Consider the following 26,200-nt stretch of genomic DNA (forward strand, 5'->3'; position numbering starts at 1 on the left):
AGCAACAGTTTTGGTCCCAATTGTGTTTGTAAGTCAAGGGCAACCTGTCACGCACTGTTACACAACTGTGGTGGTTGTTAAATGAATCCATTTAAAGCAATGGGCTTTTTTTTTCTTTTGTGTGTGTTCAGGTGACTATGGGACACTGCAAGTCACCATGTATGCAAGCCGGTTGCTTAGTGCTCCAAATGCAACCACACAACCACAAAATGTGTGTGCATGCATGTGCAGTTGTCGTAACTCCAGGTCTCTTTAACTTTAAGCTAAGATAACCTAGTGTCCTTTTTTTTTTTACTGTGAGCACACTGGTATACATTAAATATGAACATTTGTTGCCTGCTCTCTAGAGCAAGCACGGGTGTCAAACTTGCATCGTCATGGAGACATCACGTGACATATCGTGACCTCTCCCTCCCCGGTTGCTCAACCGGGTGTGGCATGGCCAGCCCCGCAGGCTGCGAGTTTGACAGCCCTGCTCTAGAGAAAGTATAGATCTAACCAAACACAAACAGAATACACATGTACACATGCTATATACATATATAAATATATAGCTTCTCTCACTTGCTCTCCCCTCCCTCCCTGTCCCCTCCCCTCTCTCCCTCCCTCTCTCCCTGTCCTTCCCTCCCCGTCTCCCTCTCTCTCTTCCTCCCCGTTTCCCTTTGTCCCTCCCTCCCTCCCTCCGCTGTCTGTCTCCCCTCTCTCTCCCCTCCCTCTCTCCTTCACCCCTCTGTCTCCCTCTCTATCTCCCTCTCCCCTCCTCCCTGTCCCTCCCCTCTCCTTCTGCCTCCTTCACTCTCTCTCCCCTCCCCTCTCCCTCCCTCTCTTCCTCCCACTCTCCCTCCCTCCCTGTCCTTCCCTCCCTCTTTCCCTCCCACTCTCCCCTCCTTCCCTCTCTCCCCTGTCCTTCCCTCTCTCCCTCTCTCTCTTCCTCCCCCTGTTTCCCTTTGTCCCTCTCTCCCTCCCTCCGCTCTCTGTTCTCCTCTCTCTCCCCCTCCCTCTCTCCTTCACCCCTCTGTCTCCCTCTCTCCTCCCCTCCCCTCTCCCTCCCCCTCTCTCCTCCTGCCTCCCTCATTCTCTCTCCCACTCCCCCTCTCCCTTCCTCTCCCCTGTCCTCCCCCCCTCCCCCCCTCCCTCCCTCCCTCCCTCTCTCTTTGTACACACACACTAATCACTGTTCATTTTGAATACATAGCGAAAAGAGGAAACTCGAGAGTTCATAACGTTGATGCTATATGGAACAAAACTGTGATTGAATCTAGATGTTCTTCAAATGCCACGAAGCCCCCTCCCAGAAGGTAACAAGGACCTTTAAACGGTCATTAAGTGATTGGTCGCTTCGTGAGGACTGCCCGTAAATTGCTTCCTGCAAGGTTAGGCGGACTGAGATGGAGCAGCATTACCAGTTCCCTTTAGGGGAAACGGCTGTTCGGTGCAGCTGGGGTGACATGTTTGTTTGAAGAGCCACATCTTGTGAAATATCCTATTTTGCATGCACGGTGGGCTTCCCTCCGCCCCCCCCCCCTTTCAAATCCTGGATAACTAGAGTAATATGTCATGTTTATAAGCTATCATCTGATTTGAAAATCAAGGACTTGTTTGCTTGAGCTGTGCAAAGACTTTTGATGGATGATGGTCTTCCCGGACCTTCTCACTCCAGAAAGAATGCACATAGGAAAGGGAACAGAACAGCCCTGCCTTCGGTGTCCGTTTGAGTGTGCATCTATTATAGACAAATTGTGTATGTACAAAAGCTTCTCTTGGTTTTTGAAGTCAAAGCATGCCCCAAGATGCTCGGAACAGCTCATTTAAAGTTCAAGGCAGTAGTCACCCTTTTGAAATGGGGGATTTCATGGTACTTCACATTCAGAATGAAGCATTTTTGCATATTCTGAAGATTTCTGGAGCAACAAATAGCAAAGCACTGCGAGAGAGTTGTGGGGAGGTTAGCGAAAGAAGGAAGAGTAGTCAGTCAAAAAGAAAGAAAGAAAGAAAAAGACAGTGAGCCTGTTGGCAGCTTATCTCATAAACAGCAATTCAGTCCAGGTGAAGAGAAAGCTGAGAAGAAAAAAAGTTTAAATTATCCTAAGAGATTCTGCTTTATCTCTTAAATGGCAACTCAGCTCCGGTGGAGAGAAAGCTGGGAAGAAGCATTTCAATGTATATTTAAGCATCTCCATCTTAATGGACTCACCAGAAAGGAAGGTTAGGCTGCCCAAAATTCTCTATTGATCCCAGAGGAGCATTGAATAAAATCTGTGTAGTTCTTGCTTACTTGTTCCTGACTTGTAGCATGGAATCTCTTGACACTTGTGGTACCTTAAACATGAGCAAATGTATTATTGCATGCACAAGAAGAGCTTCAGTAATAATAGATTTCTTATATTTATGGTGCTGCAAGATCTTCAGTAGTATAGAAGATGGTAAGGAGACATTCTTCAAATGTCTGAACTACACATTGCTTTACTTCTGGTTACACCTCTTGACCTGGTAGGTCAAATGGAGGAAGCTAGAATGACTGACTACCACCACTGACTGTCAAACAAAACTTCAGATAGCAATAGCACTTAGACTTACATACTGCAATACTGCAGGCTACTCCTGCTGACTGCCAGCTGCCAGCAGTTCGGCAGTTCGAGTCTCACCAGGCTGAAGGTTGACTCAGCCTTCCGTCCTTCCGAGGTCGGTTAAAATGAGGACCCAGATTCTTGGGGGCAATAGAGGCTGACTCTGTAAAACCGCTTAGGGCTGGAAAGCACTTTGAGGCAGTATATAAGTCTTATTGCTATTGCAGGCAAACTCTGCCAACTACCAGGAGTTCGATTCCTGACCCGCTCAAGGTTAACTCAGCCTTCCATCCTTCCAAGATCAGTAAAATGAGGACCAGGTTGTTGGGGGCAATAGGTTGACTCTGCAAACTGCTTAGAGAGGGCTGGAAACCACTGTAAAGTGGTATATAACTCTAAGTGCTATTGCAGGCAAACTCTGGCCACTACCAGGAGTTCAATTCCTGACAGGCTCAAGGTTGACTCAGCCTTCCATCCTTCCAAGGTTGGTAAAACGAGGACCCCGGGTTGCTGGAGGCCATATGCTGACTCTGTAAACCGCTTAGAGAGGGCTATAAAGTACTGTGAAGCAGTATATAAGTCTGAGTGCTATTGCTATCTACAAAAGCCACTGTGAATCTAGATCAGTAGTTCTTAAACCGTTTCACCCAATTACCTTTTCCCACTCTCAAATGCTGTCATTGTCTTCACCTCCCCAGGATCTGTTGTTTTACACAAGTTTTGGCAGTGGCATTCTCAAACTCCACCCTTGACTCACAAACAAGCAAACGCAAATGGCTCCACTACCCTCAGGGTACGCCCGGATTACACACACACACGTAACCCCCAGTTTAAGAACCACCACCACTGTTCTAGCTTGGAGCTGTGACAGTCCTCATGGAAGTATCTCTTTTTCCTCGGCCCTCTAGGAGACGCTTCCTCCAGCGATGTCAAATGCCCACCTCAAAGACCTGGACGAGGAGATCTTCGATGACGATGACTTTTATCACCAGGTGAGTCTCGCCTGACAAGCACAGTGTGTTGAAGGAAAGCCACCTGGACACGTTAAGTGTCCATTACTGGGGGTTTTTTCCCCATCATCTGGCTCTGAAGAGTTGTGTGAAACAGAGTTTTACACACACACACACACACACACACACACACACACACACACACACACGTAAACCTCTCAACTGATCTGATTGCTGCTGAGGCCAGCATAGCTGGGCATGAGTAGGGAAAAATGTTCCTCTAAAATGACATTCAGATGTTCTCCTTGGATGCCCATTTCCATCCCGACACGCATGCTGATGAACTGAAAAACGTTACAGGTACTCTTCGGCGCATGACCGCAATGGAGCCTGCCCATCGCAAGCTGTAAGTCATGACCATCATAAATCACTTACATGACTGACCTGATTATATGATAATTTTGGCCACGGTCACTAAGTGAACAGTGCAGTTGTAAGGTGACTGTTGCGGTAATTAAAAGAAACCAATGGTTCACTGTGGGCTGGTTTTATAAATGCCATTTTTGGGGAGGGGGACTGTGACCATGGGGCGCTGCATGTATAGCCGAGTACAGGTAATCTTTGACTTATGATAGGTTCATTCAGTGACTGTTCAAAGTTACAACATCACTGAAAAAACAGCTGCAGCATCCCCATAATCGTATGATCAAAATTCAAACACTTGGCACCCATATTTATGACGGTTGCAGTGGTCCCTGGGTCTGGTGATCCCCTTTTGCGACCTTCTGCCAAGCAAAGTCAACGGGGAAGCCAGCTTCACTTAACGGCCATGCTGCTAACTTGACAGCTGCGATGATTGACTTAATAACTGTGGCAAGAAAGGTTGTAAAAAGGGACAAAGCTCACTTAACACGTGTCTCACCTAGCAACATAAATTTTGGACTCAATTGTGGTCGTAAGTTGAGGACTACCTGTTGTGGTTCTCCGGCAGCAGGTATGGATAGCTGAGGTCTCGGAGAGCGAGGACTCAGATGAGGGGCCTGCGTGTGATGCAGGGATGGGGCCAGGACCATCAGGGAGTGGAATGCTGCCTTCGGAGATTGTGGAGGCTGGCAGCAGCGATGAAGAGGTCCCTGAGGAGCCTGTGCCCAGTGTGCATGCACACAGGGCTGCTCAAAGGAAAGAGCAACTGCAGCAGCACGGGTAACTCGGGAGTAAGGCTGCAAGGTGATGGCCCCTCCCTTAAGGGATAAAAGCCAGCTGAGAAACCGGAGTTCTTTGCAGGAAGCAAAGAAGCTTTTGCACTCAAAGACTTGTGGATGTTCAGAATATCTTGGTTTGTGTTTGGAGACTCTGTGTTTGAAATATTTCTTGGCAACTTTATCTAGTGTTCTTGGCAGCCTTGCACAACCTTGGCAAGGCTTGTTCTTATCAGAGACAATTAGTTTGAAACAACCTTTTAACCGGGATGGAATTAGTAAAGAATCATTAAAAGGTTTTGCTGTTACCTCTTTTTCATGTTTGTTTCCTTGGAACAAGGTTTGGGTCAGAACACTACCTGTATCCGACACGTGATCATGTGACTGCAGGTGAGGGTGGCCATCGAAACTTCAGAACTGGCTCATCACTACCACCAGACAGATCTTTCATCTTTTGTGCTCTCAAACGGTCACTGAGTGACTGGCCATAAGTCGAGGACTATCTGTATTGTGAATAAATAGCAATAGCAACAGCATTTTAGGCTTGCATCCTGCCCCATGTTGTTGCATCCTGCCCCATTCTCTGGGTGGTTTACAACATGAAAGCATTATTTTGCATATTGCCCCCAATAATCTGGGTCCTCCTTTTATCGACCTCAGAAGGATGGAAGGCTGAGTCAAACCTGAGACCCACCAGGATCGAACTTCAGCTGTGGGCAGAGTTAGCCTGCAATTCTGCATTCTAAAAGGCCCCTAAAGGTTCCTTTCTTCTTTTCCTTTCCTTTAAAAAAAAAGTGGGGTGTATTTGAACCCAGGGACAAAATGTCCATCTCTGCAGTAGAGTACAGGTAGTCCTCAACGTATGGCCATAATTGAGCTCAAAGTCTGTGTTGCTGAGTGAAAAAATTGTTAAGTGAATTTTGTCCCATTTTACGACTTTTTTTCTGCCACATTTGTTAAGTGAATCCCTGCAGTTGTTAAATTGTTGTTAGTTGCGAAGTCGTGTCCGACCCATCGCGACCTCATGGACAATGTTCCTCCAGGCCTTCCTGTCCTCTACCATCTCCCGGAGTCCATTTAAGGTCACACCTACTACTTCAGCGACTCCATCCAGCCACCTCCTTCTCTGCCGTCCCCTTCTTCTTCTATTGTCCTCCATCGTTCCCAGCATTAGGCTCTTCTCCAGTGAGTCCTTCCTTCTCATGAGGTGGCCAAAGTCTTTGAGTTTCTTCTTCAGGATCTGGCCTTCTAAAGGGCAGTCAGGGTTGGTCTCCTCTCTAGGACTGACCGGTTGGATGACCTTGCAGTCCAAGGGACTCGCCAAGGGAGTCTTCTCCAGCACCAGAGTTCAAAGGCCTCCGTTCTTTGGCGCTTAGCCTTCCTTATGGTCCAACTTTCACAGACATACATTGCAACTGAGGAAACCAGAGCCTTGACTATACGCACTTTTGTTGGCAAGGTGATGTCTCTGCTTTTTAGTATGCTGTCTAGATTGGCCATAGCTTTCCTCCCCAGGAGCAGGCGTCTTTTAATTTCTTGTCGGTAGTCCCCATCTGCGGTGATCTTGGAGCCCAGGAAAATAAAATCTGTCACTACCTCCATTTCTTCCCCATCTATTTGTCAGGAATTTGAGAGGGCCGGAATGCCACGATTGCTAAATTAGTAACACGATTCAGTGAATCTGGTTCCCCCATTGGCTTTGCTTGTCAGAAGGTCACAAAAGGCGAAAGGAGAAGGGGACGGCAGAGGAGGAGATGGTTAGAAAATTGCATGAGAATGGGGCATGCCGCTCAGAGTAATTGTGGCTGGGTGTTGGTGAACGCTGGCATGTCACCCAAAACGCCGCGGTGTTTCCCCTTTGACAAGTGTGTCACATGTTTGCCACCGCTGCCTTAAAGGAGATTGTGTCAATCAATAAACAGACAGGCAATCGATTGCTGGGATACAGAGCCGGTAAAGTTTCACAGTGTTGGGACTTCGAATCATATTGTGCCGTCTGCCCCACAACATACTTTTCATTTGCTGTTCCCTGGCTTCAGACTTGAACAGTGTCGCAGCTGTGTGATCCCTCCTCCAAGGAGCAGGGATGCCAAGGTTAATCCAAATTAAAGCTCGGAGCGGAGACAAGAACGATCTGAATCTAAACACCTTTGGTTCCCGAGAGTTGTCGCCTGCTTGCTTTGGGATTTCAGACATAGATTTCAGGGGCCCTCAGGCCGAGAGCGTCAACTAAACAGGAGTGCTTCCAGTCTGAAATTTGGGGTGTTGGTTTTTTTTTAAAGAGGCTTGGTGCTTGCATACTTGGTGCTCCGATGGCATGTCTGCCCATCTGTGTTCTGACCCAGGCTTCGTTCAAATTAAGAAAACACAAACTGTGTGTAAAAGCAAACCTTTTTTAATGCGACACTTGGAGTTCTTTGCATTCCCAGCCAAAACTCATTAAACACAATTGTCTGAGATAAGAGCACGCCTTTCAGGGTTGTAAAAGGCTGCCAAGAAACAGAAGTCCAATTACTGAGAAATATCAACCCACAGAAGTTCCAGCAAAGACAAACCAGAGTTCGCAGGGCTTCGATGAGGAATCAGAGTCTAATGAACTTCTTTGCTTCCTGCAAAGAGCACATCCCCGAGGGCTGGCTTTTATCCCTTATGGGAGGGGCAATCACTTCCCAGCCTTACTCCCAAGTCACCCCTGCTGCTTCCGCTGCTCTCTCTCCTAGCAGCCCTGCGAACACACGCACTGGGAACAGGTTCCCCGGGGTCCTCTGCTTCACTGCTGCCAGACTCCAAAGGCTCCAGAGGTAACACCCCACTCTCAGATAGTCCTGGCCCCATCTCTGCATCGGATGCAGGACCTTGGTCCAAGTCCTTGCCAGACTCCCTGACTGGTTCCCTTTCGTCCTCACTGTCAGATAACCTCTGCCCTCTGCACCAGCTGCCGGCGAATCACAACAGTCTACCCCTGTCAAACAGAGAAAGGAGGGAAGTCCCAGATGCCAACATCTGGCAGCTGAAGGTGAAACAGGCTTGGCTTTGGGATGCCTGCTATCTCTTAAATACGGAGCTGTGGTGGCTTCCGTCACTTACCTGGATCTGGCAGCAGTTGTGACAGCTTAGCAGCCGCTTGTACATCACAGGTAGACGCCTGCTCAGCAAAGAGGCAGCTGCCCTTTTGATGCTCCCGCTCCTCTCTCCCTCCTTCTCTCTTTCTCTCTCTTCCCTTCCTCTTCCTCAGGTGACTTCTCGGAAGAGACAGACACTAAAGATTGCCCCTTTGTGTTGTCTGTGTAATAGTGGTGGTCGGGGACACCTCTTGACAGGCAGAGGTGCAGCACCCATTTTTCTGACCTGGTTAAGCTTCTTCCGCCACTAAGCAGGATTTGGCAGACAGGTTGGAGCTCAAATCTTAGGTGTTGATAAGGAGCAAATGGGGGGGAAGTGTGTTTCCTTTCCCCTCCCAATTAAACAGACCATGAAAGAAGTTTGTTGGCTTTGGGAGGGAAGAGGGAAGGGACTGGGCCCCTAGTTTAATCCTCCCCCCCCCCCCCCATGAATAAGTCCTAAACACGTACTGGTTTGCAATTATTTTATTGATTAGACTTTAAAAGTAAGGCAGCAAACATACATAGTACTCCTCCCTCCTCCTATTTTCTCCACAACAACAATCCTGTGAGGTGGGATGGGCTGAGAGAGAGTAACTGGCCCAAAGTCACCCAGCTGACTTTCATTCGTAAAGCAGAACTAGAACTCACCGTCTCCTGGTGATTGGCCCAAAGTCCCAGCTGACTTTCATTCATAAAGCAGAACTAGAACTCACCGTCTCCTGTTGATTGGCCCAAAGTCACCCAGCTGGACTAATCCATCAGTGGGTTAGGGTTAACTTTTTAGAGCCTTGTTTCATTTTGGGACAGAGGCAAGTTTAGTTCCTTTGTTAAGTTATATAGCTGTATTGTGTTTCTTGGGGATATGATTTACCCCTTTCTTGCTTGTTTCCCTGTAAAAAATGGACCCCCCCAATATCACATCTCTGGGTTTATAGGCTTTTATTTTATACTCAGATGCCAGAAACTTTCTTGGAGGAGAATAAGCCCATGCAAACTATTTTAGCAGTAACTGGGAGATGGATCTTGAAGTCTTAGTGGACAAGCAATTAAATATGAGTCAGCAGTATGCGTCGGCGGCAGCCAAAAAAGTTAATGCAATCCTAAATTGCATTAACAGAGGGATACCATCAAGATCAAGGGAGGTACTAATACCACTCTATAAAGCCTTAGTAAGGCCACACCTAGAATACTGCATCCAGTTTTGGTCACCACACTATAAAAAAAGATGTTGAGACTCTAGAAAAAGTGCAGAGAAGAGCAACCAGGATGATTAGGGGACTGGAGGCTGAAACATTTGATGAACGGTTGCAAGAACTGGGCATGGCTAGTCTAGGGAAAAGAAGGACCAGGGGAGACAGGATAGCAGTCTTCCAATATTTGAGGGGCTGCCACAGAGAGGAAGGGGTCAAGCTATTTTCTAAAGCACCAGAAGGCCAAACAAGGAATAATGGATGGAAACCGAACAAGGAAAGATTCAACCTGGAAATAAGGAGAAACTTTCTGACAGTGAGAACAATCAACCAATGGAACAGAAGTTGCCCTCGGAAGTTGTGAGAGCTTCATCACTGGAGGCTTTCAAGAAGAGACCTGTCAGACATGGTGTAGGGTCTCCAGCTTGGGAGGGGGGTTGGACTAGATGACCTATAAGGTCCCTTCCAACTCTGTTAATCTGTTAATGTAAAGTTGGGGAGTTATTTTTGCTTGGTATGAGATTCTTGCAACTACAGATTTTTTTTTCCTGGGCTGTAGGCCAACTTCCGGCTCGGTCGACTGGCAGAGGTGGTGGTAGGAGGTGAGGGGATTGTTTCATGTGCATGCTGCTTTCATGAATGCAGCTTGGCTGGCGCATGTGCGTGCTCACCCATTACTTCTGCGGCCCAGTTCCGAAGAGGCTGTGGCCCAGGGCTTGGGGACTGCTGCTGTAGATCACCCAAGGAGCAAATGGGATGGGGTTGAATCCCTTATCAGATGTGTTTTCATTGAGAACGAAATTCTGCTTACTTCAGGAATAGCATTTACACAAAACTATCATGTATGTAAATTGCAGCAGGTGGCAGTATCTAGCCAACCTCAGCTGGCCTCCAAGTTATAAGTAGGTCAAGATTAGAGAGTGCCCTCAAATAGCACTATCCCAAATCTGAATGGGGATCCAAAGTATACCCAGTGGCAGATCACTATTGCCAGGAAACTAGGGGTGAGCCCACTAACGAAACCACAGCAGAAAATCCAACTCCAGAGAAAGGCTAAAAGTACCTTTATTGAGCTTGGCTCTAATAAGAGAATTTCTGATTCTACCAATAAAGGAGAATGTTTGTAGCTCAGTCTTGAAATGAAAGGTCCCCATTTCAACGCTGAGTTTGGAATATTTCCTTGTAGACGTTTCATTATCCAAACTAGGTAACATCATCAGGGCTAGTGAATGCTCCTTACTAGTGCTCCTCTCTGCATACTCCCTTTCTCTTAGATTTCTTATCCCACCTTTGCTATTGTTATTTCTTTGCACAATTTAAGATAGTGAACATGCCTAATACTTTCTCCCTCTCCTCTGATTTTCCCCACAACAATAACCCTGTGAGGTGGGCTGGGCTGAGAGAAAGTAACTAGCCCAAAGACACCCAACCTGTTTTCATGGCTAAGGCGGACTAGAACTCACAGTCTCCTGGTGATTGGCCCAAAGTCACCCAACCAGTTTTCATGGTGATGGTGGGACTAGAACTCAGTCTCCTGGTGATGGACCCAGAGTCACCCATGATTGGCCCAGAGTCACCCAACCTGTTTTCATGGCTAAGGCGGACTAGAACTCACAGTCTCCTGGTGATTGGCCCAAAGTCACCCAACCAGTTTTCATGGTGATGGTGGGACTAGAACTCAGTCTCCTGGTGATGGACCCAGAGTCACCCATGATTGGCCCAGAGTCACCCAACCTGTTTTCATGGCTAAGGCGGGACTAGAACTCACAGTCTCCTGGGGATTGGCCCAAAGTCACCCAACCAGTTTTCATGGTGATGGTGGGACTAGAACTCAGTCTCCTGGTGATGGACCCAGAGTCACCCATGATTGGCCCAGAGTCACCCAACCTGTTTTCATGGCTAAGGCGGGACTAGAACTCACAGTCTCCTGGTGATTGGCCCAAAGTCACCCAACCAGTTTTCATGGTGATGGTGGGACTAGAACTCACAATCTCCTGGTGATGGGCCCAAAGTCACCCATTCAGTTTTCAGATCTACGGTGGGACTAAAACTCATGGTCTCCTTATTTCTAGCCTGGTGCCTTAACCACTAGACTAAACTGGGTTATTATACAAATGGGTCTTAGAAGTTACCAGGAGCTGAATCTGTTTCAAGAGAGAATTAATCCATGCCTTTATATTTAAAAGTAATGAAACCCGATTTGTAAGCAACTTTGGAAGGTCCTTGGCTTTCATGCCTCTATGGCAGGGGTCTTCAAACTTGACAGCTTTAAGACTTGTGGACTCCCACTCCCAGAATTCCTTCTCCAGTCATGTTGGCTCAGGAATTCTGGGAGTTGAAGTCCACAAGTCTTAAATTTGCCAAGTTTAAAGACCCTTGCTCTATGGGCGTCTGAACTTTTTGCTGTAATTGGAACCTTTGGTCAGTGAAAGAGAGCCCATAACACTCTGAAATAGCAGTTAAGCATCTTGTATCATGAAAAAAAATTCTCAACGTTTTCAGTAGAGCTCAACTTGTGTCAATTTTTGTGGTCGTATCAATGTCGATTTCTGGGCAGTCTGAAGAATGTATTTATTTTGAAAATTTATATAGTCTCTTTCTCGCTTACAACGATTCTAGGCGGCTTACAAATAATAAAAACACATTATAGAAAAATAGAAAAATAAGGGGAAAAAATTACTCACCCACCTATCCCCCTGGCAACCACATACAATTTGTTTACTATTGCTACTTTCTGGGCATTTTTCATGGATTTCCCAGATGAATCTTCAGTCTCAGGATCACTTTGTGGTCTCCCATTCAAGTACTAAAATGGTCCTATTTGGCTTAGCTATTTGAGCTCGGTCAAAATTGGCAAGGAACTGCCTCCTGACCATCACTGACCCAGCATATACATATCTCAAAAAAAAAAAAAACCCAAAAAACCCTATCTATGACTTGATGTCATCTTTCATTCAAGGGTAGAAAAACCCAGGAAGTTAAAACTGTTGATTTTTCTACAGATGTTAAAAACGATAATGGTGAATCTCGTGTCAGGGTTCCAAGTAATATACCCGTAGCAAACAAAACCCTGAGGCAAGTATATTCCTCAAAGAATAAGTTTATTGGATATGTCATATTGGCACAGGCTGGTGAAAACCAACTCCGACTATTCCCGCGGTTTTTTCACCTAATTAAAAAGTAAACAGAAAAAATCTTGAAATCAAAAGTGCATTCCATAAATAGTTTTCAAAGATAGTAACTAGGTGACTGAAGTTTCTGCCATGCAAAATTCTATCTGGAGAACATGATTGATGACTCTTGGCTATGGATGTGTCCCATTGGAGAATATGAATTATGATACACCCAGAGGGGTGGAGGGAAAACCAGGGTCAAGGGTGACAGTGAATTATGTGTCCTCACATAGTCACATGGTCCAATCAGGATACTGACCAGTTGCTAGGTGACTCCTTCCGAGCACCTGCAAGAATGTCCTTGGTTCTCACGAGAAAGTATTTTGTTTTGGCTACAACACCCCATCTATCTCCATTCCCCGCTCCCTAGCCCTCCTCAGTGAGGCCAGTTTCGGGGCTGACATCTTGATCTGCTTCTGCCTATCCTGGCCATAGGAACTTTTGTGTTGATCATAGCTAGCAACGGATTCCTGGCGATAATGTTGCAACAATTTTTTTTTGTGGTTTTATATTTGTTAATGGATTTGGGTTTCTCTCCAGTCCTGGCTTCCGGGCATGTGGAGAATGGATTTTAAGTCTAAAAGTGGCAAATATTCTGTACCCACGTATAAAATGTCTGATCTTGAATTTTCGAGGCGCGATGAACAAAAACCCAGCCAGCGACGGACTGACTGCCCGCCGATGTTAGTAAAAGATGGAGAGGATCTGCCCATTTCCCCCCACCACCACCCCCTGGCTTTCTTTCCTTCTGACAAGCCGGTTTACCTTAATTAAACTGGTGAGTGATTAATACGGACAGTTGATCTCGTGGCTCTCATTAGGCGGGCGTTTAGGTTTTCCTTTGCTTTTTTCTCTTTGCAGAAATTGGCAACGCCTCCAGCCATCGCATAGGTTAATGGCGAGGCAGGAATATTATCATCGGCGTGCATCTCCAGAATGGCTGAGTAGATGGTTAATAGCACGTTTTAAAGCTTCGTTGGGTGGGGGTGTCTCTCTCTTAATAGTCTATGAAGAAAACGGCACCTTGTCAACTGCTTTGGGCAGTTAACAAGCAGGAACCGCGACCCATCAGCAGTGGGAGGGGATTCCCTTCCCTCGGGTTGTTGCTGAGCTAGAAATAGATGTAATCCACCTCTAATCTCCCGCAGCTGGGGGGGGGGGGGGAATCATCCTTCCCGTCATTTCCCTAAAGTTTGAGATTAAAGAAGAAACTCCACTGGCTTGTGCCATCCAACATCCTGTAGTGACCAGCTATAGGTACTCCTCCACTTAACGACCATGAAGCCTTGGTTTTGCCAAACGGGCGTGGGAAATCCAGGGTGGGAGGGAGCATATCAAGTGGCTTATTGCCTAGGTGGGTGGGTTATTGGGGTTTTTTGGAATTTTTATAATGGGTTTTAACTGTCTAGAGTCCCTGGGAGTGAGTGGGTAGCCATATAAATTTTCCAGATAGATGATTGATTGATTGATTGATTGATACATACATACATACATACATACATACATACATACATACATAGGGATGGGGGATGGATGGATGGATGGATAAATAGATAAATAGATGGATAGATGATAGATAGATGATAGATACATACATACATAGATACATACATAGATACATACATAGATACATAGATAGGGATTTGGGTGATGGGATGGATGGATGGATGGTGGATAGATAGATAGATAGATAGATAGATAGATAGATAGATAGATAGATACATACATACATACATACATACATACATACATACATACATACATACATAGGGATGGGTGATGGGATGGATGGAGAGAGAGAGAGAGATAAATAAATAGATGGATAGATGATAGGTAGATGATAGATACATACATACATAGAAACATACATAGGGATGGGTGATGGGATGGATGGATGGATAGATAGATAAATAAATAGATGGATAGATGATAGATGATAAGTACATACATACATACATAGATACATACATAGATATATGCATACATACATAGATACATACATGCATACATACATAGATACATACATGCATACATAGATAGGGATGGGTGATGGGATGGATGGATGGTGGATAGATAGATAGAGAGATAAATACATAGATAAAACAGACAGAAAAATAGCAGCCATCGTAAGAAACCCCAAAGATAAAATTGACCTGGAAAACCAGGGCATATATGAAGTCCCCTGTGTATCATGCCCTGCCACATACATTGGACAGACCAATAGAAGAATAAGTACCCGCCTAGATGAACACAAAAATGCACTAAAAAAACTGGAACACACTTCCTCACTAGTCCAACACATGAAAGCAACAGGTCATAGCATCAACGTCAATGGCACCAAAACCCTAGCCACTATAGAAAACCCCAGCCACAGAATTATCAGAGAAGCCATAGAGATTGAAAAAAGACCTGAAAGCATGAATAGAAGAGATAATTCCACCAGACTGTCAATTAAATGGAAGCCTGCACTCCCAAACAAATCTCCACACCACAAGCCAGGCAAACACCTGGGCACAAACAGACTCCCCCTGATACCTCCAGCTCAAACACACCCCAACCAGGCACCCAGATGAAACCTAGCTTCCTAATAAATGATAGCCATCCATTTATTCAGAGCCAAGCCGCACGAAAAGCCTCCAATACAGGAACACAATGTTGCCAGCCAACCAAGACAAAAAAAAAAAGCCACAAAACAGACAGAAGATATTAGAAACACCAATCAAGCAGAACACAGCAAACTCCAAGACCAATAAACACAGACCAAGACTCCCAACCAATCAGGATTAAGAAAAAACCATTCTGGCACAGCAGTAGGCTAGCCTCAAATTTAAAACTGAAACGGCTGTGAAAGTCTGACTCACAGACGAACACAATACAGAAGCCTGATGATGGCAGATGAGATTCTGCCGAAACGTTGCTACAACTTTAAATGCACAACTATAATGACGTGGGAAAATACCCGAACAAAGCTGAATACCATACATGTAAGTACCTGCGAAAACTTAAGAAAACAGAGATAGATAGATAGATAGATAGATAGATAGATAGATAGATAGATAGATAGATAGATAGATAGATAGATGCATACATACATACATACATACATACATACATACATACATACATACATACATACATAGGGATGGGTGATGGGATGGATGGATAGATAGATAAATAGATGGATAGATGATAGATAGATGATAGATACATACATAAATAAATACATAGATACATATATAGATAGGGATGGGATGGATGGATGGTGGATAGATAGATAGATAGATAGATAGATAGATAGATAGATAGATAGATAGATAGATAGATAGATAAATAGACAGACAGCCTCCCTGCAGTCTCCTGGGAGCAAAAACGGGCAGCAGGTGGGCCATGCCGCACCCCCCCCCCACGCCCTGTTTGGGCCTAGAAGGCCTCCCTGCAGCCTCCTGGGAGCAAAAATGGGACACGGGTGTGCTTCCCCTCTGCACTCCCCTTGCCTTCACGCATTTGCATGCCACCACCACCCCACGCTCCCCCCTGCGCATGCGCAGGGGTCTCCCGCATACGCCCCACACATGCGCAACAGAGACTTGAAAGTCAGCTGGCTGGCAGAAAGCGCGTGCGCTGAGCTGGGGTGACAGCTCATGTGTCCTCAGAGAGGGCTCTGCATGCCACCTATGGCACGCGTGCCATAGGTTTGCCATCATGGCCCTATACCGTTTCAGATAAAGATGACTCACGCAAGTGAGCCAAGCTACCTGGTTCACAGAAAAAGTCAAAATGGTGCCCATTTTTCAGGGACCATGGGGAGAAGAAGCCAGTTGGATTTAGCAGTTACTTTTCCCAGGCATTTTTTGTTTTTACTCTTATTTATTTTTTAATGCTGTGGGTGTGATTTCCTTATATTTGTCATCCCTAATGGGAATATGTGTGGGCCTGGCTACATTTTTTCCCCTCACTGTTTTGGCAAATAAATTTCAGTCGGAGTTGCTGAGGCCCCATGAAATATTACAGCTTCAGGAGAAGGACAGGGGATATTTGTTCTTCTTCCTGGGTTTTTTTTTTTAGACACCGTGCTAGAATGGAAAAAAAAAAAAAGGACCAGTTCTTTCAGTAAATTAGTTTATCATTTATCCTGTATTTTGAAGCCCTTGCTTGGCTCTGGAATCCATCTGGGGAGACCTGTGGCGGGGGGGGAAGCTGGCTGGCTGGGAGGCCGTGGACCAAAAGGCAGAAAAATCTAATTATATTTTTCAAAAAATGAAATGCTACAAGACTGTGTGTGTGAGAGAGAGTGTGTGTATGTGTGTGTCTGTGCACGTGCCTACGTGCAAGCAATCTAATTTTTTTTCCTATGGGGTATCCTCCCCTTCCATGCTGGTACGTTTAATGTTACTTTATTACAGATAGCCTTCGACTTATGACTGATCACTTAGTGACCATTTGACATTACAATAGACACCCCAAAAAGGGATTTACGGCCCAGTTCTGAAGTTACAACATCTCCCCTCCATGGTCATATCGAGTACAGGTTGGGCGCTTGGCAACAAGGTTGTATTTATGGCCATTTGCAGCATCCCGTGGTCACATGACTGCGATTGACAATGTTTTTTCCCCTGGAAACCGGTGTTCACTTCTGGTTTCTGGGAGGGGGGCAAACACCCCATAGCAACCCATGGATTTGCTAAGGACTGCCATTTTGTGACCGCCATATTTGCTTCAAGGGCAAAATCACGTCCAGTCACACGATGACCTGCTTTACAACTGTCCTTATGACCATGATGGCCAGGCTCTGTTACAGTCACAACTTGAGATTTCCTGTACTGTTATTAGTATGCCCTGATTGGGTTCAAAAACTTCTTTGCGACAACAAAACCTTCAGAGCTTTAGTAAGACCGGCTTCTCCAACTTTGCAGCCTGCAGGCCAGTTGAGATTCAGACTTCAGAAGTTAGCCCTCCTTGTTAACGTTCCCTGGTTATGTTAGGATCCTCAGGTCTAGTTGCTCCTCATGTCCTGATTTTAGTTATTATTATTATTATTATTTTGCCAGCCAGTGAAAACCAATTTTTTCTTCCACATTGCCATGAATTGGCTTTGACTAACATATAAGCCTAAACCAGGTTTTTTTCAGATGGCAGAACTTCAAGTGGTACAAGAACTTAATGGGAGGTTCCTGAGAAATGGAGAGAGAGAGGAGGGAGGAAGGAAGAAAAGAAGAAAGGAAAGAGGGAAAGGAGAGCAGAGGAAAGGAGAGGGAAAGAAAGGAAAGAAAAAAGGAAGGAAGAAAAGAAAGAAGGAAGATTTAAACAGATTAAACAGATAATCAGAGTTGGAAGGGACTTTGTAGGTCATCTAGTCCAACCCCCTGCCCAAGCAGGAGACCCTACACCATTTCTGACAGATGGGAGTCCAGTCTCTTCTTGAACGCCTCCAGGGATGAAACTCCCACCACTTCCAAGGGCAACTTTTGTTCCATTGGAAGGAAGGAAAGAGGGAAAGGCATGCAGGCAGGCAAGCAGGAAGGAAAAAAGAAAAGGCAAAGAAGAGAAGGAAGGAAAAGAAAAGAAACAACAAACAAATGAAAGGGAAGGAAGGAAGGAGAAACAGAGAAAAGGAAGGAAAGAAAAATAATGAAAGAAAAGAAAGAAAAAAAATAAAATTTCAAACACAGCCACCCTCTTGATCAGGACTTGAAATGTATTTATTTAAAAAATTGACTGGTTTCACTGTCTAAAAAGCAATGACCAAAAAGACAAGAATACATACTTTGTCAAAACAAACAAACAAACAAACAAACCCTCACACACATTGAAAGTGTTTTTTTTGGGGGAGAAAAAGTAGGGGGGAAATCCCACCTAATAAACTAACATGTTTATTAAAAGTCTTAACAGGTCATTTTCTGCAGAAGATAAAAAAAATATATTGTCTAACAAGCTCGCTTACCCCGGCGGAAATACCTGGTGGTTACCTGTGCTCTAAAATAATGAACTAAAATGACAAAATGGTGCCCCAGAGTAGGAAGAAGTACCTTCCAAAGTATTTTTTGGTTAAAAATTTTTTTTTAAAAAAAACCAGGAATTCCTACTTCTTACTTTGCTGGCTGAGGAATTCTGGCAGTTGAAGTCCACAAGTCTTAAAGTTGCCAAAGTTGGAGACCCCCAACGTTACAGTATTGGCTGCCAACTCCACAATGCTTTTCAGCCGAGCCCTGCAGGGCTGCTGTTTACAAAGCTCAGCTGTCCTTACATCGGTTTGCTATGTTACCCATCTGTACGGGGTGGATTTGGGCCTTGTATTTAGCTGCCAGGAGTGACTGTGATGAAGTGGAGAAGATAAACTGATAGATTGTGTGCCCAGGAAGATGTGGGAGAATCAATCAGAGAAGCGGCACGGAGGGAGGAAGCTGGTTGGGTTTCCCGGTTTCTCTTCTTAGCCTTTTGAGAACAAAATGGTTGTCCCTTTGCACTTAAGGGCCCTGAATATAATTGCTACAGTCATAATAATTTGGCAGTAAAATAAACCGAAGAACCATCATGGGATGCTTTTAAAACGGCTGGCTGTATTTATTTTTCTTTAAAGGGAAGAATAAACAGAGAACTTAAGGAGGAAGGGTTTTATGGTTTTGCTTTATTAATGTATAATATTTGTTCAGCAAACATTAATTGGTAGAGATGCCAGAGCAGGGTTGTTGTTGTTTTCAATCTTAGCGACTTTAAGATGTATGGACTTAAAAATTCCCAGAATTTCCTAGCCAGTATGGATTCCCCAACCAGTATGGACTTCAACTTCCACAATTCCCTAGCTAGTATGGCTAGGTAGGGAATTCTGGGAGTTGAAGTCTAATTGGTAAAGATGCCAGAGTAGAATTTTTTCAATCATAGCAATTTTAAGATGTATGGACTTCAATTCCCAGAATTCCCTAGCTATCTTACTGGCTAGGGAATTCTGGAAGTTGGCTGGGGAATCCAATCCAAGTTGGCTGGGAATTCTGGTAGTTGAAGTCTGTGCTGGCTGGGCACTTCATACAGGTTGGGGGAAATTCTGGGAATTGAAGTCCATGCATCTTCAAAGTTACCAAGGTTGAGAAAGACTACCAAGATTTGAGTTACAGCTATCAGATAGAGAGCAAAGTTATTTCTTCTCTCTTGGCCCATCTCATCCCATGGTAAGTTTTTATTTATTTTTATTTATTTAGCCAAATTTTAAATAGGTACCCTGGGGAATGATCGATAGAGTTATCTATATAGAAGATCACAGCACAGAGGCATAGATAAAGCAACTGATTCCTGAATGTGTAGGAAAGAGTTACCAACTTTTTTTAAAAAAATCATTGTTGTTGTTTTTTTAATTATACAATATCGGACTTTTTCAGTACCTTTTTCAGTACTCAAGAATGTTGTGCCCATCAATGGGATAGTAAGCCTTTTACGGAAGAATGATAGTCCATGACTTATGACCATAATTGACCCTAAAATTTCTGTTGCTAAGTGAGACAGTTGTTAAGTGAGTTTTGCCCCATTTTACGACCTTTCTTGCCACAGTTGTTAAGAGAAGCACTGCAGTTGTTGAGTTAGTAAGCAGAGTTGTTAAATGAATCTGGTTTCTCCATTGACTTGGATTGTCCAAAGATCGCAAAAGGCAATCCCATCACCCTGGAACGTTGCAACCTTCTGCTAATCCCGGACCCCCCCCCCATCCTCTTGCTCGGGATTTTAACGTGTGTGAAACTTATTTCACCCCACCAGGGCAGAGATGGATGCTTCGCCCACCTTTCTGCCTGTATTTTCTGCCTGATCTTTCAAAGATCCTGAGCTGATATAGACGGGGCGGATTAAACTAATCATAAAATGATGAAGGGAATGCCGCAACGCTCATTGATTCGCCTGAAATTAACTGTAGTACAATAAGTCTTCCTAATGGCGTTCTGTGTTGCATTCCCAAGTGGATTCCGCTTTCCTCATTTTTTTTCCCCTCCCGCTTTCTGTCACACCAAAAATCCCCACCCACCCCGTTCCCCTTTGATGATAAAGATACTGCATTCGTTCCTCGGCTTCCTTTCCAAGCTCAGTGTGGGGTATCTATGATGAGGGCCGAATGCTACTGGAGAGGACAGAATACAGAATAATAAGTGTTGGGAGGGACTTTGGAGATCTTCTAGTCCAACCCCCTGCTCAAGCAAGGAGATCCTATACCAGGGGTGTGGAACAGTGGCCCTTTCATGACTTGTGGACTTTAACTCCCAGAATTCCTGAGTCCAGTTGCCTCTTGAAAAAGTACCTTTGGGGCAGCCATGACCTGGACGATTGAGAATCTCCATAGAATCTCTGGAACAGAATAGAATAACAGGGTTGGAAGGGACCTTGGAGGTCATCTAGTTCAACCCCCTGCTCAGGCAGGAAACCTTATACCATTTTAGACAAATGGTTGTCCAATCTCTTAAAAACGTCCAGTGCTGGAGCATCGTCAAACTTGACAGCTTTAAGATTTGTGGACTTCAACTCCCAGAATTCCTCCTCCAGTCGTGTTAGCTCAGGAATTCTGGGAGTTTGAAGTCCACAAGTCTCAAAGCCGGCAAGTTTTAAGACCCTTGTTCTGGAGGCAAGTTGTTGTTCCACGGATTAATTGTTCTAGTTGTCAAGAAATTTCTCCTTAATTCCGGGTTGCTTCTCTCCTTGATTAGTTTCCATACATTTCTTCCCTTGCCTTCTGGTGCTTTGGGGAGTAGGTTGAAACCACCCCACTTCTTTGTGGCAGACCATCCTTTAGGCCCTAAAGGGTTTCAAGGCTTGTCTTGGACAAACTGGGTTTGTATGGTGTCTCCACAGTATAGCTTAGTTTCTCATCTTCTATGAGTAGGAGATCCCATGTTTGTTCAATCTTGGCACAGAATGAAGAAAGAAAGCTGGTTCTTATATGTGACATACTTTTGACAGAAACTCCAGAATAAGTGTAGGATATCTCTATGACGATGGCCGAAAGCTACTGGAGATGACAGAATACAGAATAACAGAGTTGGAAGGGAACTTGGAGGTCTTTTACTCCAACCCCCTACTCAAGCAGGAGATCCTATACTATTTTGGTCAAATATCTGTCCAATCTCTTCTTAAAAACCTCCAGTGTTGGGGCATTCACAACTTTTGGAGGCAAGTCATTCCTTTGTTCTAACTGTCAGGAAATTTCTCCTTAGTTCTAGGTGGTTTCTAGGGACCGGGGAATTCTGGCAATTGAATTCCACAAGTCTTGACATTGCCAAGGTTGGAGACCCTTGAAGACTTGTATCTGACTGAGCTTTTTGCAAAATGTCTCTGCAATTAAATAGACTACTTCGTTTTAGTTGTTATTCTTTTTGAAAGGTGCCAAATCTGCTGAGGAAATTCCAGGCTAATTTTCACAAACCCTGGCTTAGAATATAATCAAGAACAATAGATTCATAATATTCAAGTTGCAACCATAATGGAGCCTCCGCCCATCACAGTTGCAAGTCATGATCGTAAAGCAGGTCAACTCCATGACCGACTCAATTTTCTGACCTTTTTTTGTGGCAGTTGTTAAGTGAATACCGTGGTTGTTAAACGAATCCATTATTTGCTATGGTCTGGTTTATGCGTGGGGAAGGGGGTGCCGTCCGATCTTAGGAACCAGGTCATAAGTATATGACTGTCAGATTCATATCACCCTAATTTAGCTACATCAAATGGTAACAATGCAGATTTAAGAGTCAAGCAATGGACACAAGCTAGTTGTTTTTCTAAACCAAGAAGTTATAACTCAGAATAATTCTCTCCAGGTGTAGAACAGAAGGAAAAATCAGGAGAGAACAGCTGTTGGAAAGCATGGCTCCTAGCTTCAGAAGTCGTGGTGCAAATCTAGGAAAGATCACCATGATCCTTTGCTTCCACCTTCGTCTTGATCTGCTCTTTCTCAATGTCATTTCCCGTTTTTCTTGCTTCTAGCTTCTCCGGGAACTTATTGAACGCAAAACCACTTCCTTGGATCCCAACGACCAGGTGGCGATGGGCAGGTAAATGCTTCAATATCACAGGCCTTGAACAAGATATAGAGGCTCTGCAACTGATAGCTCACTTTCAGACCCTTTTTTTCCTAATACATTTTATTTATTTCAAAGATAAGTTGTAAAAAAAAAAACCCTACAGAAACAAAAATACAAAGATTACAAAGAAGACAAAAATAATAAAAAATGTGCACAGCATACATCAAACCAATGTTAAACATACATTTTCCACCCTAGTAGAATGTTGACCAATATGTCTCAAATAAATCTAGTAAATTCCCCACTCCACCTCCTTTTTTTGTGGAGGCTCTGCTTTTAAAAGCAGTGTGGTCTAACGGTTAAGGCACTAGGCTAGAAACCAGTAAACTGAACTCTAGTCCCACCTTAGGCATGAAAGCTAGCTGGAGGCGGCGAGTTCTAGTCCCACTTTAGGCATGAAAGCCAACTAGCTGACTTTGGGCCAATCACCAGGAGACAATGAGTTCTAGTCTCACCTTAGCCATGAAAGTCGGTTGGGTGACTTTGGGCCAGCCCCTCTCTTTCAGCCCAACTTGCCTCAAAGGGTTGTTGTTGTGGGGAAAACAGAAGTAGGAAGGAAGATTAGGTATGTTCCCTGCCTTGAGTTATTCATTAAAATAATAAAGGCAGGGTAAAAACAATCCTAAAATAAACAAGAATAAAACTCCCCCCCACCCCACTGAAATGTACTTTGTTCTTGGTAATTTGCTTGTCTGTCTATTTTATGTTATTGCTGTTTATTATACTAACTTGCCTTCGATATTAATTATGAGTCCCCGTCAGAGCCAATGTGGGAAGGAGGCAGAGATGAATGAAGAGAAGATAAACAAATCCAGGACCAGGCAGCCTTTTTTATAAATGGGTGGCAGCAGAGGGTAGGCTAGAACTTACAATGGGGAAGACAAAACTTTTCCTCTTTTGGATGCAAGTAAAAGGGTGCAGAATTCGTGACGGTATTTAACTGGGGCCAAAGAAGTTCGATAGGGCTGATTCAGATCGTTGGTCATCCATAGCACAAATGATGTCGGCTCAGGGCCCTATCACTTCTAAACAGACCCTGCAGTTTATAGAGAACAAAGAATACAAGTCAAGAGTCCATCTTTCAGCTTAAGGCAGGGTGTTTATATCCTTTAAAAAAAAAAACAGACATAGTAGGTCTACACGGATTGATTCATAAAGTGGATCTATTCCTACTTAAATCAGGGAAATTGCACTTAGATTGAAAAAGACCTTTATATTCAGCCGGGTATCCTGCCAACACATTGAACCTCTTGAGTTGTGAGAGCCAGGAGAAGAGTTTCACATTTTGAATGTACATATTTAATCATTTACACGCAAGGATCGGACAGGCAATTAGAAACCACAAAAAATAAGGAAAAGATATAAATATACATAGTCCTCGATTAACGATAGCAACCAGGACCGAAATTTCTGTTAAGTGACACGGTTGAAAGCACAATGTTACGTTGACTGCACAGTTTAGCAACAGCACTTCCAGTTGCGGTCCTTAAATGAATCCCAGGATGTGATTTAAGTGCAATATCACGTGATCATTGTTTGTGACCTGCGGGCTTCCCCACTGTCTGCTTGTCAAAAGCTGGCAGGGAAGTCCATGAGGCTTCCCCATGTCCATGAGGGCACTGCAACATTATGATTGTGAACTGGGCACCAAATTGCCAATTGCAATTATATGACCACAGGAAATCTGCAACAACCAGAATTCCAAAGATTGGTCCTAAAAACCACTCGTTCATCGTTTGTAAGTTAAAATGATCCCCAAGTAAGTATTTGTTAAGCGAGGACTACCGGTATATGTCATAATCCAGTTAGTTAAATGCATAATCACAAAATGTAAATTGGGAAGTAAGGACCATATTGGTTTGATGAAGTCAATACCTCCTGCATTTACATTGCAATGAGGCAAGTGTTTTACTATATTTCTTGTGTCTTATGAGCATCTCTGTGAAAATTGCAATGAAAAACACAAGCACAAACAAAAAGTTATAATCTTTGCAGAATCACATGGGCGTATATGCTTAAAATGCAGTTTTACACTCTTCCAACCACAAATGAGCCCAAAATTTCCATCGCTAAGCAAAGTGAATTGATAAGTGAGTTTTTCCCCCCATTTCACCATTTTTTGTCCCAGTTGTCAAGCAAATCACTGCAGCTGTTAAGTGAATCATGTCATTAAGCAGACCTGGTTTCCCCATTCATTTCGTTGGTCAGAAGCTGGCTGGGAAGGTTACAAATCATGATCACATGATCCTGGGACATTGCAACTGTTTAAGTGCATGCCAGTTGCCAAGTGTCTGAATTTTGATCATGTGACCATGGGGATGTTACAATGGTTGTAAGCGTGAAAAACAATCCTAAGGCACTTTTTTTCATTGCCGTTGTAACTTTAGTCACCGAATGAATGGTTGTAAACGGAAGACTACCTGTATTATGTTTGCCGACTGAGGGTAAAATGTTATGGCTGGCATAATTTTTTTTCTTAAACTAGGGCAGGTTCAAATTTCTTAGAGCAGGGGTGTCAAACTCAAGGCCCACGGACCAGATCCAGCCCGCGGGGTGCTCAGATCTAGCCCATGGGACCGGCCTGGAAATATCAAAGGACCGGCCCATGGTACCTGTGCCGGCCAAATCTCACCCCCGTATAGCCTGTTTTCGGCCGGCAGAGTGCTGCAGAGGCCTCCCAAGCCAAAATTGGGCCACAGGAGGACATATGAGCCCCCACCCACCCTCCCCCACTTTGGCCAGCAAAGTGCTTCAGGAGGCCGTCCAGGCCGAAAACGGGGCACAGGGTGGCTGTATGAGGCCCCCCCTGTCCCCCATTTTGGCCAGCAGGGTGCTGCAGGGGGTGTTCGTCCTGTCTCCCACTCTCCGCTCCCCCCCATCCCCTGAGCCAGCCCATGGAGGAGAACCATGAGCCTTGGTGGCGCAGTGGTTAGAGTGTAGTACTGCAGGCTACTTCTGCTGACTGCAGGTTGTCTGCGATTTGGCAGTTCAAATCTCACCAGGCTCAAGGTTGACTTAGCCTTCTGTCCTTCCAAGGTGGGTAAAATGAGGAGCCAGACTCTTGGGGGCAGTAGGTGGATTTTGTAGAAACAGCTTAGACAGGCCTGAAAAGTACTGTAAAGTGGTATATAAGTCTAAGTGCTAGTGCTGTTTGTGAGTATTTCTGGAGCTGAGGGTCCTGCAGCTCAGTGATAAAGCAACATTTTGAACATGGTATTTATAATTTGTTCAGAACTCAGTTTTTTGGCCATCCTGCAAATCTCTCTCTCTCTCTTTTTTTTCCTTTCCTTTTCTTTCTTTCTTTCTTTCTTTTTTTTTTTTTTTTTTGATTCTGGTATGTCACTTTGACGTTTGGGTCAAGGAGAAAAATAGGACAGATGTTTTTAAAAAGTTTCTTTTTTTACCTTCAGTTTTGCGCCAAAGAGTAAAACTGCGAAGAAAGTGGAATTGTAATTACAAACATTTTTATTTTAAGACCCCCAAATGGCACCGCTTTCATCTGATTTACTTGTTGGGGAGCCCTGGATCAGGGAGGCAAATCTCAAAATCCAATTACCGCAATCTTAATATAATCTTAATTGCTGTAATCTATTTTATTGTAAAGTCAGATAAATGTGCGGTGTAATAACTGCCTAAGTGCAGGGGGGTGTTTTGGTCTCCGTCCCATTAAATTATAGCTACCCAAGCTATTCCAGCCAAACCACCAAATATATTTGACACCCAGCACCCGAAGCTCAGGCAATATTTTAAGAAAGAGTGAAACCATTTTGCCAGAGCACCTGGGCTTTTTCTAATGCATCCAGTAGTAGTTTTTTTTTTTTCCCAGCAGTGAGTTGCTGTTTCAGCCTTTTGAATCTATGGTGTTTTTTTAAAAAAAATTCATTTTGGGTTTCCTTGAATACGTCTATGCCTTAGCCAGCGGTTAATTAAATAAGGTTTTTTTTTTAAAAAAAAGTTGCATGTATATG

General features: G+C 44.3%; 1 protein-coding gene across 2 annotated transcripts in view; it reads left to right on the top strand.

Moving 5' to 3' along the window:
• The window catches only part of AATF (apoptosis antagonizing transcription factor), a 109,431-nt gene that overhangs the window by 53,349 nt on the left and 29,882 nt on the right, over positions 1 to 26,200 (top strand). For both annotated transcript variants that reach the window (XM_026680472.2, XM_087956561.1), the window contains exons 8-9: positions 3,476 to 3,559; positions 22,135 to 22,202. In XM_026680472.2, coding sequence (XP_026536257.1) covers positions 3,476 to 3,559; positions 22,135 to 22,202 — 152 coding nt within the window. The remainder of the gene's footprint in view (positions 1 to 3,475; positions 3,560 to 22,134; positions 22,203 to 26,200) is intronic.

This window comes from Notechis scutatus, chromosome 1, assembly GCF_049901735.1.
Source record: "Notechis scutatus isolate UNSWTSFEM ecotype Mainland chromosome 1, rNotScu1.2, whole genome shotgun sequence".
Classification (NCBI taxonomy): domain Eukaryota; kingdom Metazoa; phylum Chordata; class Lepidosauria; order Squamata; family Elapidae; genus Notechis; species Notechis scutatus.